At 39.0% G+C, this 19,313-nt stretch overlaps 1 protein-coding gene across 1 annotated transcript in view; it reads right to left on the reverse strand.

The window, feature by feature from the left end:
- Positions 1 to 19,313, reverse strand: part of LOC128663611 (intercellular adhesion molecule 5) — a 429,039-nt gene that overhangs the window by 36,398 nt on the left and 373,328 nt on the right. Inside the window, exon 6 of the mRNA XM_053718016.1 lies at positions 18,658 to 18,909. Within this exon, the coding sequence (XP_053573991.1) occupies positions 18,658 to 18,909 (252 nt within the window). The remainder of the gene's footprint in view (positions 1 to 18,657; positions 18,910 to 19,313) is intronic.

The following is a 19,313-nucleotide window of genomic DNA, read 5'->3' on the forward strand; positions in this document are numbered from 1 at the left end:
TCATATGTTTATGGGGCTCCCTAGAAAAAGCCCTATTAGTTATCGCTTCCATGCTATTTAGACACTGTGCTAGATCAACTGCTCTAAGGTGCATTAGGAATACTTTACATTCCTATGTTCTTCACTAGAAGAGAATGTTCTTTTTATTTTTAACCATATATTTATGTTTCAGGCCACCATTAGATTTGTTGTTTTAGCAATGGCATAATGACTATATATAATTATTTCTCAGTCTCTTTATTAGAATACAACCAGAAAACACAGGATATTTGTATGCAGTATTAAAAAAAACAGAAAAAAAATCTGCCCCAAGATCGTGATAGAATTAACCAGCCACTTGTAATGGCTGGTTATTTATTGTGTGCCCGTACATGGCTGAATTTGCCCATTTATGGATGCATGATAAATTAGCACTCCACTTGTAATCTAGCCCTAAACATTCTAGCGCAGTTTTGGCTTTCATTTGAGTGCAACCTTTAACTTTCAACTTGAAATATGATCGATATTTAGCGTGGTTACAATATCCATTGAAAGCATAGCTTGCACTAGCAAGATATCGGCCACACTAACCTGTCTCTAGTAATTTGGATTTGCCATGGACTTGTAATATCAAGTTGCATGCTAATGTCCAGCGATATTGCTTATCACGTCCCACACTATAATTAGCACACCACTTGTAATCTAGCCTTAAATCTTTTATGCCATGTTGCCATATAAAGTAAAAAGACACTCCTTTACCAAACTATCGGCTAGATTTAGAGTTTGGCGTTAGCCGTCAAAACCAGCGTTAGAGGCTCCTAACGCTGGTTTTGGGCTACCGCTGGTATTTAGAGTCAGTCAGGAAAGGGTCTAACGCTCACTTTGCAGCCGCGATTTTTCCATACCGCAGATCCCCCTATGCCATTTCCGTATCCTATCTTTTCAATGGGATATTTCTAATGCCGGTATTTAGAGTCGTGGCTGAAGTGAGCGTTAGAAATCTAACGACAAAACTCCAGCCGCAGAAAAAAGTCAGGAGTTAAGAGCTTTCTGGGCTAATTCAGGTTTATAAAGCTCTTAACTACTTTGCTCTAAAGTACACTAACACCCATAAACTACCTTTGTACCCCTAAACCGAGGCCCCCCCACATCACCGCCACTCTAATAAATTTTTTTAACCCCTAATCTTCCGACCGCACACCGCCGCAACCTACGTTATCCCTATGTACCCCTAATCTGCTGCCCCTAACACCGCCGACCCCTATATTATATTTATTAACCCCTAATCTGCCGCCCCCAACGTCGCCGCCACCTGCCTACAATTATTAACCCCTAATCTGCCGACCTGACCTCACCGCTACTATAATAAAGTTATTAACCCCTAATCCGCCTCACTAACCCTATAATAAATAGTATTAACCCCTAATCTGCCCTCCCTAACATCGCCAACACCTAACTTCAAGTATTAACCTCTAATCTGCCGACCGGACCTCACCGCTACTATAATAAATGTATTAACCCCTAAAGCTAAGTCTAACCCTAACACTAACACCCCCCTAAGTTAAATTTAATTTTATTCTAACGAAATAAATTAACTCTTTTTAAATAAATTATTCCTATTTAAAGCTAAATACTTACCTGTAAAATAAACCCTAATATAGCTACAATATAAATTATAATTATATTGTAGCTATTTTAGGGTTTATATTTATTTTACAGGCAACTTTGTATTTATTTTAACCAGGTACAATAGCTATTAAATAGTTAAGAACTATTTAATAGCTACCTAGTTAAAATAATTACAAAATTACCTGTAAAATAAATCCTAACCTAAGTTACAATTAAACCTAACACTACACTATCAATAAATTAATTAAATAAAATACCTACAATTATCTACAATTAAACCTAACACTACACTATCAATAAATAAATAAAATAAAATACCTACAAATAAATACAATTAAATAAACTAACTAAAGTACAAAAAATAAAAAAAGCTAAGTTACAAAAAATAAAAAAATTAATTACAAACATCATAAAAATATTACAACAATTTTAAGCTAATTACACCTACTCTAAGCCCCCTAATAAAATAACAAAGCCCCCCAAAATAAAAAAAATGCCCTACCCTATTCTAAAATTAAAATAGAAAAGCTCTTTTACCTTACCAGCCCTGAAAAGGGCCTTTTGCGGGCATGCCCCAAAGAATTCAGCTCTTTTGACTGTAAAAAAAAACATACAATACCCCCCCCAACATTACAACCCACCACCCACATACCCCTAATCTAACCCAAACCCCCCTTAAATAAACCTAACACTAAGCCCCTGAAGATCTTCCTACCTTGTCCGAATGAAGGTTCCTTTAAATGACGTCATCCAAGATGGCGTCCCTCGAATTCCGATTGGCTGATAGGATTCTATCAGCCAATCGGAATTAAGGTAGGGAAAATCTGATTGGCTGATTGAATCAGCCAATCAGATTGAGCTCGTATTCTATTGGCTGTTCCGATCAGCCAATAGAATGCGAGCTCAATCTGATTGGCTGATTGGATCAGCCAATCGGATTGAACTTGAATCTGATTGGCTGATTCCATCAGCCAATCAGATTTTTCCTACCTTAATTCCAATTGGTTGATAGAATCCTATCAGCCAATCGGAATTCGAGGGATGCCATCTTGGATGACGTCATTTAAAGGAACCTTCATTCGGACTTAGGACATCGGAAGAAGAGGATGGATCCGCGCCGGAGGTCTTCAAGATGGAGCCGCTTGTCATCGGATGAAGATAGAAGATGCCGCTTGGAAGAAGATGGTTGCCGGTCCGGATCTACTCTTCTGCCCGGATAGGATGAAGACTTTGGAGCCTCTTCTGGACCTCTTCAGCCGCCGCTTGATAGAAGACTTCAGCCGGATGATGGATCTCCAGCCCCCGCTTGGGCTTGGATGAAGACTTCGGAGCCTTGAGCGATCGGTGATACCTGGCATGGTGAAGACAAGGTAGGAAGATCTTCAGGGGCTTAGTGTTAGGTTTATTTAAGGGGGTTTGGGTTAGATTAGGGGTATGTGGGTGGTGGGTTGTAATGTTGGGGGGGTATTGTATGTTTTTTTTTACAGGCAAAAGAGCTTAATTCTTTGGGGCATGCCCCGCAAAAGGCCCTTTTCAGGGCTGGTAAGGTAAAAGAGCTTTACTATTTTAATTTTAGAATAGGGTAGGGCATTTTTTTATTTTGGGGGGCTTTGTTATTTTATTAGGGGGCTTAGAGTAGGTGTAATTAGCTTAAAATTGTTGTAATATTTTTATTATGTTTGTAATTAATTTTTTTATTTTTTGTAACTTAGCTTTTTTTTTTTTTGTACTTTAGTTAGTTTATTTAATTGTATTTATTTGTAGGTAGTTTATTTAATTTATTTATTGATAGTGTAGTGTTAGGTTTAATTATAGATAATTGTAGGTATTTTATTTAATTAATTTATTGCTAGTCTAATGTTAGGTTTAATTGTAACTTAGGTTAGGATTTATTTTACAGGTAATTTTGTAATTATTTTAACTAGGTAGCTATTAAATAGTTCTTAACTATTTAATAGCTATTGTACCTGGTTAAAATAAATACAAAGTTGCCTGTAAAATAAATATAAATCCTAAAATAGCTACAATATAATTATAATTTATATTGTAGCTATATTAGGGTTTATTTTACAGGTAAGTATTTAGCTTTAAATAGGAATAATTTATTTAATAAGAGTTAATTTATTTAGTTAGATTTAAATTATATTTAATTTAAGGGGGTGTTAGTGTTAGGGTTAGACTTAGCTTTAGGGGTTAATAAATTTATTAGAGTAGCGGTGAGGTCCGATCGGCAGATTAGGGGTTAATACTTGAAGTTAGGTGTCAGGGAGGGCAGATTAGGGGTTCATACTATTTATTATAGGGTTATTGAGGGTTATTGAGGCGGATTAGGGGTTAATACATTTATTATAGTAGCACTGAGGTCCGGTCGGCAGATTAGGGGTTAATTATTGTAGGTAGGTGGCGGCGACGTTGTGGGGGCAGATTAGGGGTTAATAAATATAATATAGGGGTCGGCGTGTTAGGGGCAGCAGATTAGGGGTACATAGGTATAATGTAGGTTGCGGCGGTGTATGGAGCGGCAGATTAGGGGTTAAAAAAATATGCAGGGGTCAGCGATAGCGAGGTCGGCAGATTAGGGGTTAGTAAGTGTAAGGTTAGGGGTGTTTAGACTCGGGGTACATGTTAGGGTGTTAGGTGCAGACATAGGAAGTGTTTCCCCATAGGAAACAATGGGACTGCGTTAGGAGCTGAACGCTGCTTTTTTGCAGGTGTTAGGTTATTTTACAGCTCAAACTGCCCCATTGTTTTCTATGGGGGAATCGTGCACGAGCACGTTTTTGAAGCTGGCCGCGTCCGTAAGCACCGCTGGTATTGAGAGTTGCAGTGGTGGTAAATATGCTATACGCTCCCTTTTTGGAGCCTAACGCAGCCCTTGTGTGAACTCTAAATACCAGCGGTATTTAAAAGGTGCGGGGAAAAAAAGCCAGCGTTAGCTACGCGGGTCGTTACCGACAAAACTCTAAATCTAGCCGTATGCTTTTTTGATAATGTAATATGACAATGATTTACTATGCAATGTAGTTATATAATAGGGTCAGTCAACACCAGACTTTCGGTTGTTTAAAAAGATAGATAATCCCTTTATATTCCCTTTATAATAATACCTTTTTTCTTCTGTTAAGTGTGATCAGTCCACGGGTCATCATTACTTCTGGGATATTACTCCTCCCCAACAGGAAGTGCAAGAGGATTCACCCAGCAGAGCTGCATATAGCTCCTCCCCTCTACGTCACTCCCAGTCATTCTCTTGCACCCAACGACTAGATAGGATGTGTGAGAGGACTATGGTGATTATACTTAGTTTTATATCTTCAATCAAAAGTTTGTTATTTTAAAATAGCACCGGAGTGTGTTATTACCTCTCTGGCAGAGTTTGAAGAAGAATCTACCAGAGTTTTGCTATGATTTTAGCCGGAGTAGTTAAGATCATATTGCTGTTCTCGGCCATCTGAGGAGTGAGGTAAACTTCAGATCAGGGGACAGCGGGCAGATGAATCTGCATAGAGGTATGTAGCAGTTTTTATTTTCTGACAATGGAATTGATGAGAAAATCCTGCCATACCGATATAATGTCATGTATGTATACTTTACACTTCAGTATTCTGGGGAATGGTACTTCACTAGAATTACACTGTAAGAAATACATAAAGCTGTTTAATAACTAGAGATTATGTTTAACGTTTTTGCTGGAATGTAAAATCGTTTTCATTTGCTGAGGTACTGTGTGAATAAATGTTTGGGCACTATTTTTCCACTTGGCAGTTGCTTAATCTGTTTTTCTGACAGTTTCTGTTCTCCCTCACTGCTGTGTGTGAGGGGGAGGGGCCGTTTTTTGGCGCTTTTTCTATGCATCAAATATTTCAGTCAGCAACTCATTGTATTCCCTGCATGATCTGGTTCATCTCTACAGAGCTCAGGGGTCTTCAAAACTTATTTTGAGGGAGGTAATTTCTCTCAGCAGAGCTGTGAGAATTATAGTTTGACTGAGATAAAAAACGTTTATTCTGTAATTTGTTTCCTGCTTTCAGAATTTGTTATCTTTGCTAATGGGATTAAACCTTTGCTAAAGTTGTGTTGTTTACAAGGATTGAGGCTATAACTGTTTCAATTTATTAATTTTCAACTGTCATAGATCTTCTGTGCTTCTTAAAGGCACAGTACGTTTTAATATTATTCTAATTGAATTGTATTTCCAAGTTGCAAGTTTATTTGCTAGTGTGTTAAACATGTCTGATTCAGAGGATGATACCTGTGTCATTTGTTGCAATGCCAAAGTGGAGCCCAATAGAAATTTATGTACTAACTGTATTGATGCTACTTTAAATAAAAATCAATCTGTACAAATTGAACAAATTTCACCAAAATACAGGGTCCCTTCAAACATCAAAATCTAACTTCTCTGAAGCTGACTGCTTGGAAATTGAACGCTTGATTTTATCAAGACGTGGGTTTTCTGAGTCAGTTATTGATACCTTAATACAGGCTAGGAAACCTGTTACCAGAAAGATTTACCATAAGATATGGCGTAAATACCTATATTGGTGTGAATCCAAAGGTTACTCTTGGAGTAAGGTTAGGATTCCTAGGATATTGTCTTTTCTACAAGAAGGTTTAGAAAAGGGTTTATCTGCTAGTTCTTTAAAGGGACAGATCTCAGCTCTGTCCATTCTGTTACACAAACGTCTGTCAGAAGTTCCTGACGTCCAGGCTTTTTGTCAGGCTTTGGCCAGGATTAAGCCTGTGTTTAAAACTGTTGCTCCACCATGGAGTTTAAACCTTGTTCTTAATGTTTTACAGGGCGTTCCGTTTGAACCCCTTCATTCCATTGATATAAAGTTGTTATCTTGGAAAGTTCTATTTTTAATAGCTATTTCCTCGGCTCGAAGAGTCTCTGAATTATCAGCCTTACATTGTGATTCTCCTTATTTGATTTTTCATTCGGATAAGGTAGTCCTGCGTACTAAACCTGGGTTCTTACCTAAGGTAGTTACTAACAGGAATATCAATCAAGAGATTGTTGTTCCTTCTTTATGCCCAAATCCTTCTTCAAAGAAGGAACGTCTACTGCACAACCTGGATGTAGTCCGTGCTCTAAAATTTTACTTACAGGCAACTAAGGAATTTCGACAAACGTCTTCTCTGTTTGTCATTTACTCTGGGCAGAGGAGAGGTCAAAAAGCTTCCGCTACCTCTCTTTCTTTTTGGCTTCGTAGCATAATTCGTTTAGCTTATGAGACTGCTGGACAGCAGCCTCCTGAAAGAATTACAGCTCATTCTACTAGAGCTGTGGCTTCCACTTGGGCCTTCAAGAATGAGGCCTCTGTTGAACAGATTTGCAAGGCTGCAACTTGGTCTTCGCTTCATACTTTTTCCAAATTTTACAAATTTGACACTTTTGCTTCATCGGAGGCTATTTTTGGGAGAAAGGTTCTTCAGGCAGTGGTTCCTTCTGTATAAAGAGCCTGCCTATCCCTCCCGTCATCCGTGTACTTTTGCTTTGGTATTGGTATCCCAGAAGTAATGATGACCCGTGGACTGATCACACTTAACAGAAGAAAACATAATTTATGCTTACCTGATAAATTCCTTTCTTCTGTAGTGTGATCAGTCCACGGCCCGCCCTGTTTTTAAGGCAGGTAAATATTTTTTAATTTATACTCCAGTCACCACTTCACCCTTGGCTTTTCCTTTCTCGTTGGTCCTTGGTCGAATGACTGGGAGTGACGTAGAGGGGAGGAGCTATATGCAGCTCTGCTGGGTGAATCCTCTTGCACTTCCTGTTGGGGAGGAGTAATATCCCAGAAGTAATGATGACCCGTGGACTGATCACACTACAGAAGAAAGGAATTTATCAGGTAAGCATAAATTATGTTTTACCTCTGTGATTACCTTGTATATAAGCTTCTGCAAACTGCCCCCTTATTTCAGTTCTTTTGACAGACTTGTATTTTAGCCAATCAGGGCTTTCTCCTAGGTAACTTCATGTGCATGAGCTCAATGTTATCTATATGACACACATGAACTAACACCCTCTAGTGGTCAAAATCCATTCACATTAGAGGAGGCCTTCAAGGTCTAAGAAATTATCATATGAACTTCCTAGGTTTAGCTTTCAACTAAGAATACCAAGAGAAAAAAGCAAAATATTACATGCCCTATCTGAATCATGAAAGTTTATTTTGGACTTGACTATCCCTTTAAGTAATATAGGAATAAGAAAAAGTCATATCAATATTATACAATTGTTACAATTCTGCTGAGTTATGTAATGTATGATATAGTTTAATGACCACTCTTTAGTAATTCAACTGAAATAAACACATTTTCTATTTTGATGCAAACAAATCACAGCTTGGTTCATCAAGTAAATAAATATTTCTAGAATAAGTATTTATCAGCAATCCCACAATCTTAGAATTGGTCTTAGGGACAGTAAAGTTAAAATGAAGTTTTCATGATTTAGATAAAGCATGCACTTTAAACAACTTTCCAATTTACATGTTTATCATTCATATTATCTAATTTGCTTCATTATGTTGGTGTTGAAAAGCATACCTAGGTATACTAAGGGCATACCTAGGTATAATAAGGAAGAGCAATGCACTACTGGGCGCTAACTGCTGATTGGGGACAGCACATAAATGCCACTTGTCTTTGGCTCACCTGATGTGTTTAGCTAAATTCCAGTTGTGCATTACTGCTCCTTCAACAAATGATAACAAGAGAAAGTTTGGGATTTTATATTCCTTTAGTGTACAGTAACTCATGTATCACTTTAACTGGAACTTAAAGGACTCTTATAAGGGTCAAATACAGTCTCTACTGAAATGTCATTGTGCAGTGCCAGGTTGTGACGGAACAATGTAATAAATTTATATTAACAACCTTTAAGAGAAAGTAGTCTACCAGAATAGTTAAAGGACCAGTAAATACAGTAGATTTGCATAATCAACAAATGCATGATAAAAACACAATGCAATAGCACTTAAGGGTATATTTATCATAGTGCGAGTTGGCGTGATACGATGTAGCGTATCAAGTCCGCTGCACATCGATAAATTTCGGCAGCATACACTGTCGGCATTTATCATTGCACCAGCAGTTCTTGTGAACTGTTGGTGCAATGCCGCCCCCTGCAGATTTGCAGCCAATCTGCCACTAGCATGGGGTGCAGGGGCGGACTGACAGGTCGGGCAAATCGGCCCTGGACCGAGGGCCCTGCCTCTAAGAGGGGCCCCATGCCATGTATCATACTGCAGCAGGATTTAAAAAAAATAACAATAATTTTAAATGTATTAAATAAAAAATTTGATGGCTTGATTTTGTACTGGTGGGAGGGGGGGGGTCGGGGGGATCTCACGTGTCACTGTCTCAAATGATTAATACCGCTACCCAATATACCCTGTGGCTCCTGCTCAGCTCAACAGAGCTCCACCCGCCCACACGCCGGCCATGCGCACACAATTTTAACTGCACTGAAGCAGTACAGTGTGTGTGGCCACGTGTGGTGAAGGAGCTGAAGCCAGAGGAGGACTAAGTCAGACGAGGTCGCAAGAGAAGAAGCCACCCGCCGGAGGTAACGGTAAGTCACCTGGGAGGCCCAGCCCACACTCTCAGTGATTCATGTATCATGTATGTTTGCTTTGTCCGGCTGAATGAATCAGAGTTAGAACAGGAGGGCTGGCTGGAGCAGCCGGCAGCTAAGCAGATAAGACTCAGGGAAACCGGTAGGAGAGGAGGAGTGAGAGCAAAGCAGCATGGAGGGTGGCTGACTGTATCTCTTATTGGGGAGAGGGAGTTATCTATGTGAGCTAATCTTTATTTTGCAGATTACAAGATTACAAAACTAAGGCAGTTACGCAAATTTGATGATAGTGAGAGAGATACGTTTACTGCAGAGGCCAGTATGTGAGTAAACTACTTTGTTAACAAAGTAGTTTACTCACATACTGGCCTCTGATTATTTGCAGGTGCAGAGATTTCTAATAAGCATCTCTCCTAAATGATCATCAACACTACAGTAAACTCATCTCTCTCACTAGCATCAAATCTGCGTAACTGGCTTAGATTTAAGTCATTGTGAACCTTGTAATCTGCAAAATATGTGATCTAACACAGCCCTGGTAAACACAGTCACTTCTTCACCCTTGACCCTTGAATTTCCTAAAAAAAAAAAAAAAAACTCTGTAACATGCTGAAAACAGTTTAACTCCCTGGCTCCCAGAAAGGACTGCAGTTTATTCCTAATCCTAAACAGTGTATTGCAGCCCTTTTTGGTAGCCATGGGGTTAAATTGTGAATCAGTGTTATCCTATGAATGCTGAAGGGCAGGAGGTCATGAGGGAGAAGATGCTCTCCGGTTTAAATTTACAACTACTGCACGGCACTTGAAGCAGCAACTATGTGATAGAGGTCAATCAGTCTGTGAGTTAGTTGCTAGAAGTTCTTATGCTCTAACAAAATACAAAAAATACTGTATGTACTGTGGCACAAAGAAGGGTTAAGATTATGAATACACTTCCACTGTTATGTACATTTAAATGAGCTAGAATGGACCTCCTGTTTAGAAAAAGTCCCAAGAGTATTTAAAATATATATATATATATTACCATGCATGTCCCTGCATATATATGTGTATGTCTGTCTATATCTGTGTGTGTGTGCATCTCTGCATGTATGTGTGTGTGTATCTCTGTGCATGTATGTATGTGTCAGTGTGTGCATCTCTGCATGTATGTGTCAGTGTGTGCATATCTGCATGTATGTATGTGTCAGTGTGTGCATCTCTGCATGTATGTATGTGTGTGTGTGCTTATATCTGTGCATGTATGTATGTGTGTGTGTGTGTGTGCGCATCCCTGCATGTATGTATGTATGTATGTGTTTGTGTGTGCATCTCTGCATGTATGTATGTATGTGTTTGTGTGTGCATCTCTGCATGTATGTATGTATGTATGTATGTATGTGTCAGTGTGTGCATCTCTGCATGTATGTATGTATGTGTTTGTGTGTGCCTCTCTGCATGTATGTATGTATGTGTCAGTGTGTGCATCTCTGCATGTATGTATGTGTGTGTGTCTGTGTATCTGTGCATGTATGTGTGTGTGTGTGTGTGCTTATATCTGTGCATGTATGTATGTATGTGTGTGTGTGCATCCCTGCATGTATGTATGTATGTGTCAGTGTGTGCATCTCTGCATGTATGTATGTATGTGTTAGTGTGTGCATCCCTGCATGTATGTATGTGTCAGTGTGTGCATCTCTGCATGTATGTATGTGTTAGTGTGTGCATCTCTGCATGTATGTATGTGTTAGTGTGTGCATCTCTGCATGTGTGTGTGCTTATATCTGTGCATGTATGTATGTATGTGTTAGTGTGTGCATCTCTGCATGTATGTGTGTGTGCTTATATCTGTGCATGTATGTATGTATGTGTTAGTGTGTGCGTGTGTATCTCTGTGCATGTATGTATGTGTTAGTGTGTGCATCTCTGCATGTATGTGTGTGTGTATCTCTGTGCATGTATGTACTGTATGTCCTGTGGCACAAAGAAGGGTTAAGATTATGAATACACTTCTACTGTTATGGACATTTAAATGAGCTGGAATGGACCTCCAGTTTAGAAATGTGTGTGTATCTCTGTGCATGTATGTATGTATGTATGTGTTTGTGTGTGTATCTCTGCATGTATGTATGTGTGTGTGTGTATCTGTGATTCTGTGCATGTATCTCCCTCCCTTACTCTCTCTCTCTCTCTCTCTCTCTCTCTCTCTCTCTCTCTTTCTCTCTCTTTCTCTCTCTCTCTCTTTCTCTCTCTTTCTCTCTCTTTCTCTTTCTCTCTCTTTCTCTCTCTTTCTCTCTCTTTCTTTCTCTTTCTCTCTCTTTCTCTCTCTTTCTCTCTCTCTCTCTCTCTTTCTCGCTTTCTCTTTCTCTCTCTCTCTCTCTCTCTCTCTCTCTCTCTCTCTCTCTTTCTCTCTCTTTCTCTCTCTTTCTCTTTCTCTCTCTTTCTCTCTCTTTCTCTCTCTTTCTTTCTCTTTCTCTCTCTCTCTCTCTCTCTCTCTCTCTCTCTCTCTCTTTCTCGCTTTCTCTTTCTCGCTTTCTCTTTCTCTCTCTCTTTCTCGCTTTCTCTTTCTCTCTCTCTCTTTCTCTTCCTCTCTCTCACTTCCTCTCTCTCCTTCCCTCCCTCCCTCCCTCTGTCTCTCCCTTCCTTCCCCTGTCTCTCCCTCCCTCTGCATCTCCCTCCCTCCATTCCTCTGTCTCTCCCTCCCTTCCTCTGCCTCTGTCTCTCCCTCCCTGCCTCTGTCTCTCTCTCTCTCCCTCCCTGCCTCTGTCTCTCTCTCTCCTTCCCTTCCTCTGTCTCTCTCTCCCTCCCTCCCTCCCTTCTTCTGTCTCTCTCTCCCTCCCTTCTTCTGTCTCTCCCTCTCTCCTTCTGTCTCTCTCTCCTTTCCCTCCTTCACTTGCACATTTACAATATTTAGTTCTTATTAAAAATATTTAAGGGAATTTTTTTTGTCTCTTTTTATGGCAATTAAAAACATGATGGGGAGGGGCAATGGATGTGGGAGAGGCATAGGAGATGGGAGGGGCAATAGGGTAGAGGAGGGGCAGAAAAAGTATTTAGATGGAGCAAAGAGGAGGTGGGGGGCCCTCCAACACTTTTGCCCGGGGGCCCTGGTTGGTCTCAGTCCGCCCCTGATGGGGTGTCAATCAGCCCAACCATATTTGATAAGGTTGATTTCTGTCCGTGGCCTCAGAGCAGGCGGACAAGTTATGAAGCAGTGGTCTTTAGACCGCTGCTTCATAACTTCTGTTTCCGGCAAGACTGAAGGCTCGCACGGAAACAGGGGCATCAAGCTCCATACAGAGCTTGATAAATCGGCCCCATAGTCTGAACTGCAAATGAGTAGTAGATTTTTTCAGACAAATTTCAAAGTTATGTCTATTTCCACTCTTCCTGTATCATGTGACAGCCATCAGCCAATCACAAATACATATACGTATATTCTGTGACTTCTTGCACATGCTCAGTAGGAACTGTCAACTAAAAAAGTGTAAATATGAAAAGACAGTACACATTTTGTTAAGAGACAGCAAATGTCAGTATAACATATATAATAATTTATAGTTGTAAGATTTATAAGATTTTAATAACAAACTTATATGTACACAACTGATATCAGTGCTTAAAAAATTGGCCTAAGAAGTGAATATGATTATTATTAAATTAAAGAAGTATATGCATGCAGTGTACAATGTATTTTCAAATTTGCTTAAAAAAATCCTATGCGTGTGACTTTGTAAATCACTGTAATCTCCTTTTAAGTTTACAATCACTTTAATGTACCTCTATAGGGTTTTTTGTGTTTGATGACGAATCCGTCTTCAGTCAATCGTTGCATGCCCCACAAGCTGGACGCTAAAGGGGGCACGCAACAATTGGCTGAACCCGGATTCGACAAAAATCGAGTATGAGATGCGCGCGGAGGAATGGAGCAATGTCTACAAATCACTAAATGGTAATTATTTTAAGAGAGAAGCGTCTTGAATTAGTTTAATGAATGAAAGTCCTTTTTATTAATAATTACAGTAAGGGGGAGATTTATCATTTGTCGGATACACATGATACGCTGTCGGCATTTATCTTTGCACAAGCATTTCCGCCCCCTGCACGTTCAAGGCCAATTGGGGGTGTCACACAATCCGATCGTATCTGATTGGGCTGATTGCTGTCCGCCGCCTCAGAGGTGGCGGACGAGTTAAGGAGCTGCAGTCTTATGACCGCTGCTTTTTAACTTATGTTTCCGGCGAGCCTGAAGGCTCACACGGAAACTGTGATCAAAAAGGAGTGTGTAGTAGTGCGCTGGCAATGGGAAATACCAAACACCTAGCAAAAAGAAAGATCCTTCGGTCTCTCAGATAAAATGTGGTGCAAACAGGGGGTGATAGGTGCGCTAAAAGCTAAAGGTATATAACTAACTTAATTATATATGCGGATGTGTATCAACTAAATATAAAGTGGCAGATATATTTTGCTGCACATGTAGATAACAATAGATGTGCCCAAAAAAAACCGTATATACTTAGTTGTGTATATAACACAGTGTGAAAAAAATAGAAAAATTAAGAGTCGCAGTGATTTTAACAGTATTTACTTTATAAAAAATATATGAGAAGAACAAATAAAAAACGATCTCAATAATCTAAATTTAAAACATCATATTATAGGGACGTCTCCCAAATGTTTAGCAAAACATTTTTTAAATCACATAAAACCATATAACCACAATTATATGCTATCCAGCGTATATATCTGATTCAATTTAAAATTCGGTTAAAAGAGCTGCCCCAAACATAAAAATTATTTTCATATACAAATGTCCGTCTTATGGAGTTAAGGTGTAGGCCAATATGATACCTTATACCCAGCTTATATGCAGTTTTGACAGTTCAAAAAAAGTTCATGAGCGTTCATAAGACAGTATATAGAAGTAAAACTTTTCCAATTTTTGGTCGATGTTATTGTCAGATAAGACAGGTGCTCTTATTTTTCAGGGATAGTATTTGCAGAATAAGCAGGTTACCTTATTTTTTGTAGAACCGTTCACAGCGTCCGTCTTCCCTCTTACCTAGTGACTTAGCAGAGCTGCATGTATCTTGGCGTCTGACGTCACGACCTAGATTCTCGGGTGGGATTGGCTGGAAATATTAGGTAACTTTTTAGATGATAAGGAATTCTTCATTTAAAGTATAGATGATGTAGACAAATCCTGCACTTAGTGCTTTAGCGCACGCAGGAAAGGAGAAAAGTCCCAATTAGCTTGTAGTAGACAACCCGGGTTGTTGCAGTTTTCAAAACTGTTCCACTTCGTAACAAAAGAATAAAAACTCGTTGTGTTATAGCTTCAACACAAGTCAGGTCAGCAGTCACAAGAGAGAAGCGTCTTGAAATAGTTTAATGAATCAAAGTCCTTTTTATTAATAATTACAGTAAGGGGCCGATTTATCATTTGTCGGATAGACATGATACGCTGTCTGCATTTATCATTGCACAAGCATTTCCGCCCCCTGCATGTTCGAGGCCAATTGAGGGTGTCACACAATCCGATCGTATCTGATTGGGCTGATTGCTGTCCGCCGCCTCAGAGGTGGTGAACAAGTTAAGGAACTGTGGTCTTATGACCGCTGCTTCTTAACTTATGTTTCCAGCAAGCCTGAAGGCTCACACAGAAAAACTGCTGCATTAGCAGCATAATAAATCGCCCCATAGTGTGGTTTTAAAAGACAAAGTTTACAATCACTTTCAATTAACCAGGTTAGTGTCAATTCTTACAGACTGTTTATCATGTTGCACAATTCATCTGTGGTACACTGAATTGTAACAGTGTCTCAGGAAATTGTTTACTTCAAACAGAAGAAAAGAATGTTTGCTGCGAGAGTTAAACAAAACTGACCCAACCAAAATATATTGCACAATTATTCCTCTAATCCACCAGGATCACATTCAATAAATCCACTTTGGATATGCTCTGGATAATATCCTCTGTGTTGTGTAATAACCCATAGTGTCACCGAGCTGAGGCTCCTCTATAAGCGCACAAGCGCACATGAACCCCAGAGACAAAAGAAGAAAAAACATTTTTTGGCTGAATAAAATATAATTTTTCCAATAGCCCCCCTATTGGAAAAATTATATTTAAATACTCACCAAAAAAGGTCAAAGCCAGACTGTGTTTTTGAAAAAAAAAATCCTTTTTTTTTTTTACCGCATGTGCAGTAGAATCTAGATGCCGAGCATACCACTCTGCACTTTATTCTTAAGAGCCTGCAGGCGCCGCTCCAATCCAGCCCCTATACTTCCCTAATCGCACAATTCAGCCTGTGCGAGTGAGATGCAGACGTCATCATCACTCAGGTCTCGTGCCGATGGTTGACGAGGCTCCTCACCTTCATCGGTGCGAAAACACAGTGCGGGCTAGTCGTTTGAGTTGAGAGAAGCTCATTTTGTTAGCAGACGAGAGAGACGAGTAGAGTGCTTGTCAAAGAGTTAGCAGCCTATGGAGCTGGTAAGAGGTTACTGCATGTCTATCAGACAGCCAATAACCCGGTAAACTGCAGCAGTGTATAGAGGTTGCTTTAATACACTGATTCTGAATTATTTGCAAAGTGCTTTTTTTCAGGCAGAATAGATTTAGAAACTTTTCAAATACAAATACAAAGAGCAGCCGCTGCACTATCTGCAAGCCCCTCCCCCCACATTCTTTCTGCCTGAGACTAGAGCCGTGCTGAAACACAGAATGAAGGGAGTGAAAGCATAGAGCTAGCCAATTAAATGATTTATGTTATCAGCTTGCAATTTCTCTGATGTGCCAGCCTGGGCAAGAGCTGTCAGCCTCTCTCTGCAGTTTACAAAGTTGCACAGTTTATTCAGTTTATTTAAGCCATTTGCTCCTACAAATTATAAGCAAACTTAAATGTGCTCATAACTTACAGGAGCAAATGTCAGGTAATATTTGCGTGCAAAGATGTGACAGTCATACAGCTTCCTAATCATACACTATATATATATATATATATATATATATATATATATATATATATATATATATATATATATATATATATATAGTAACTGCAGGGTGTATGTGAGGCTATTGTATCTCACTATAAACAGGTTAGTTATGTACATACCTCACACACAGACTATAACAACACATTATTTGTGTGTAAAGATGTGACAGTCATACAGCTTCCTAATCATACACTACATATATATATATATATATATATATATATATATATATATATATATATATATATATATATAGTAACTGCAGGGTGTATGTGAGGCTATTGTATCTCACTATAAACAGGTTAGTTATGTACATACCTCACACACAGACTATAACAACATGCAATACACATCACACACTGCCCTCACTTTGTACATAAGGATGTGTTAACATGAACAATAAGGTAACTGCAGGGTGTGTGTGTATATATATATATATATATATATATATATACACACATCCACGCTCGTATATATATATATATATACATTTAAATGGGCGGAGCCATCTGAGGAGCGGGACTAGGGCCCCACCATCTTCAAAAGTCACCAGCCGCCACTGGTGTCACCTCACCACAGTCCCAGGCAAATATTTTATGTGTAGAGCTACAAAAATATAGCCACTTTACTACTAATAGTAATTCCAGGCTAAATGATTTACCAGACACTCCGTCCTTTACCAGAGAGAGAGCTTTAATTAGAATCTGCCCAAATTATAGAGAGGTTACAGAGATTGTTACATAAAGAGGTGTTTACTCATACTCACAAACACACAATGTGCCCTATCTGTTTCTAGTGTCTGAATGTGTATGTGAGTGCACTTACCAAACACCTTTCTTCTTTTTTAGAATGACTGTGTGTGTGTGTGTAGTTGCATGTGTGTGTTTGTGTGAGTACATGTGTGTGTTTGTGTATGTGAGTGCACTTACCAAACACCTTTCTTCCTTTTTAGAATGACTGTGTGTGTGTGTAGTTGCATGTGTGTGTTTGTGTGAGTACATGTGTGTGTTTGTGTATGTGAGTGCACTTACCAAACACCTTTCTTCCTTTTTAGAATGACTGTGTGTGTGTGTAGTTGCATGTGTGTGTTTGTCTGAGTACATGTGTGTGTTTGTGTCTGTGAGTGCATGTGTTTGTGTATACCTACCAACCTTCCATCCCAACTGTGCTTGCAGTGTATGGTGGCTTTTATCAACCTTCCATCCCAGGGTGCTTGCAGCAGTGTACTGTGGCTTATATCAACCACAGGATAGAGAGTTAAAATTAGGGTTAATTGTTCTATTATAGCCATGTATAGTTAGTTTTAGAAAGGCAAATATTTTTTTCTGTCATTTTCTGTAGTATTATAGGGCCAGTGTCTGCTAAGCATAAAATAAATCAGTGTCATGTGAATGTAATTTAACCCTGCATGAGCATTGCACTCCAAACTAACAACATTTTTTAATCACTTCTAAAATTCCTCGAAACACACATTTCTTACCCAGCAAAGGCACATGTGTATTTATTTCTCCTGCAAAAAAAATAAAAAATACTTTTTAGGCAGTGTCCTCTCTCAGGGATAAAGAGAAAAGGAAATAAACCTCTGACAGTGCTACCTCAGAGTGGTCAGCAAACTGCCCAGTAGTTTAGAAAAGCTGGACTAAACCATTTCACTGGTTAGCAGATAACCGAAAGCTGCCTGAAGCCAGAAAATGTATGGAGGCGAAGATCCTTACAATCCGGGTACAATCCTATTAGTCTGAGGCATTGACTCCTAGTCATCCTTCAGCATTCCTGTTCTGCATTTTCTAATCCAGACCCTCTCACAGGCTATACTCCTCTCACTCCTTTCTGTTGTATCAGCACAGCACCCTCACAGACCGTGCTCACCCCATTCTCGAAACAGTTATCTATCATAGCAGGAGACATCTTGTTTTTCTCTGAACAACTGTATGAAAAAAGGAAGATATTTACCTCAAAATTTCCAAAGTATTCACTTCCCTTGGTTAAGGACTTTAGTCCCAGAACTTGCAAGGGAGTGTGCATCTGGCATGTGCAGGCACATTCATTTTATTTTCCTATTCAGTTTAAGGAAGTTTACTGTGAAATCTCATGAGATCACAGCAAAGCAATGCAAGGACCTCAGCACTGCTGATGCTGATTGGCTATTGTGTTTTTTTCCCCCAACAACTCTAACTGTTCACAGAGCGCTTACTCTTGTGAGCTGAAGACATTTTGAGGTAAAATATCTTCCTTTTTTACCTAGAGAGGCTCAGGTGATATCTTCATGTCATCTTTTTACTGTTATTCTGATTCTGCATCTCTTTCAAGTGATTTAGCATATGAGTATTATATCCCTTTAAAATGCATTAAGGAATGCAAAACTAATGTAAAAGAACAACTGGAGTGATAAAGAATGTCCATACATCAATAAAATTCCAAATGGATGTAAATGGATGACCTTAGATACTAATTCCATTGTACCTACAAAAATTTACCTTGTATTGTAATGTTTTGTATCCTTGTATCCACTCCATATTCGTTATGAGCTTTGCATGTATAATTTCCCATGTGAGTTTTATCCACACTCTGGATCACAATGTTCTGAGAGTTCTGTACTTTGGATTTTGGGGTCTCCCAGCTGATGGTGGGAGGCGGGAAACCATCTGCCTCACAGGTCAGAGAAACAGCAGCCCCTTTTTTCAAAGGCAATTCAGCCTGGACTTTAATTTTTAATATTTTAGGCTTGTCTGAAAGACAAGAATAAAAAAGAAATATGAAAGTGAACATCAAGGAAGAATCATTTTATTAACTTAAGAGAATATAAAATATTACTCAACATCATGAAAATTATTTAGAAACCATAGAGACTGACTCCAGTTTAAAAAGAAGTTCAAGAAAAGAGATATTGATTCTAAATAAGTAAGATGCTTGAGATGTGTTTAATGATAGTCATTGAATTGAGACTTTGGAGACAAAAAAAACAACTCCGTCTTCAGCCGGACTTTATTAAAATCCTGAGAAAAAACTGACGTTTACAAAGTTGATTTTAGAGTATCATAAATCTAGACCCACTTAAGAACCGTAAGGCTAACATGGATATTGGCACTAGGCTAAAGCTAAAATGAAACTGAAAATAAGTTAAATTGACAAA

This window comes from Bombina bombina, chromosome 6 (genome assembly GCF_027579735.1).
Source record: "Bombina bombina isolate aBomBom1 chromosome 6, aBomBom1.pri, whole genome shotgun sequence".
NCBI lineage: Eukaryota > Metazoa > Chordata > Amphibia > Anura > Bombinatoridae > Bombina > Bombina bombina.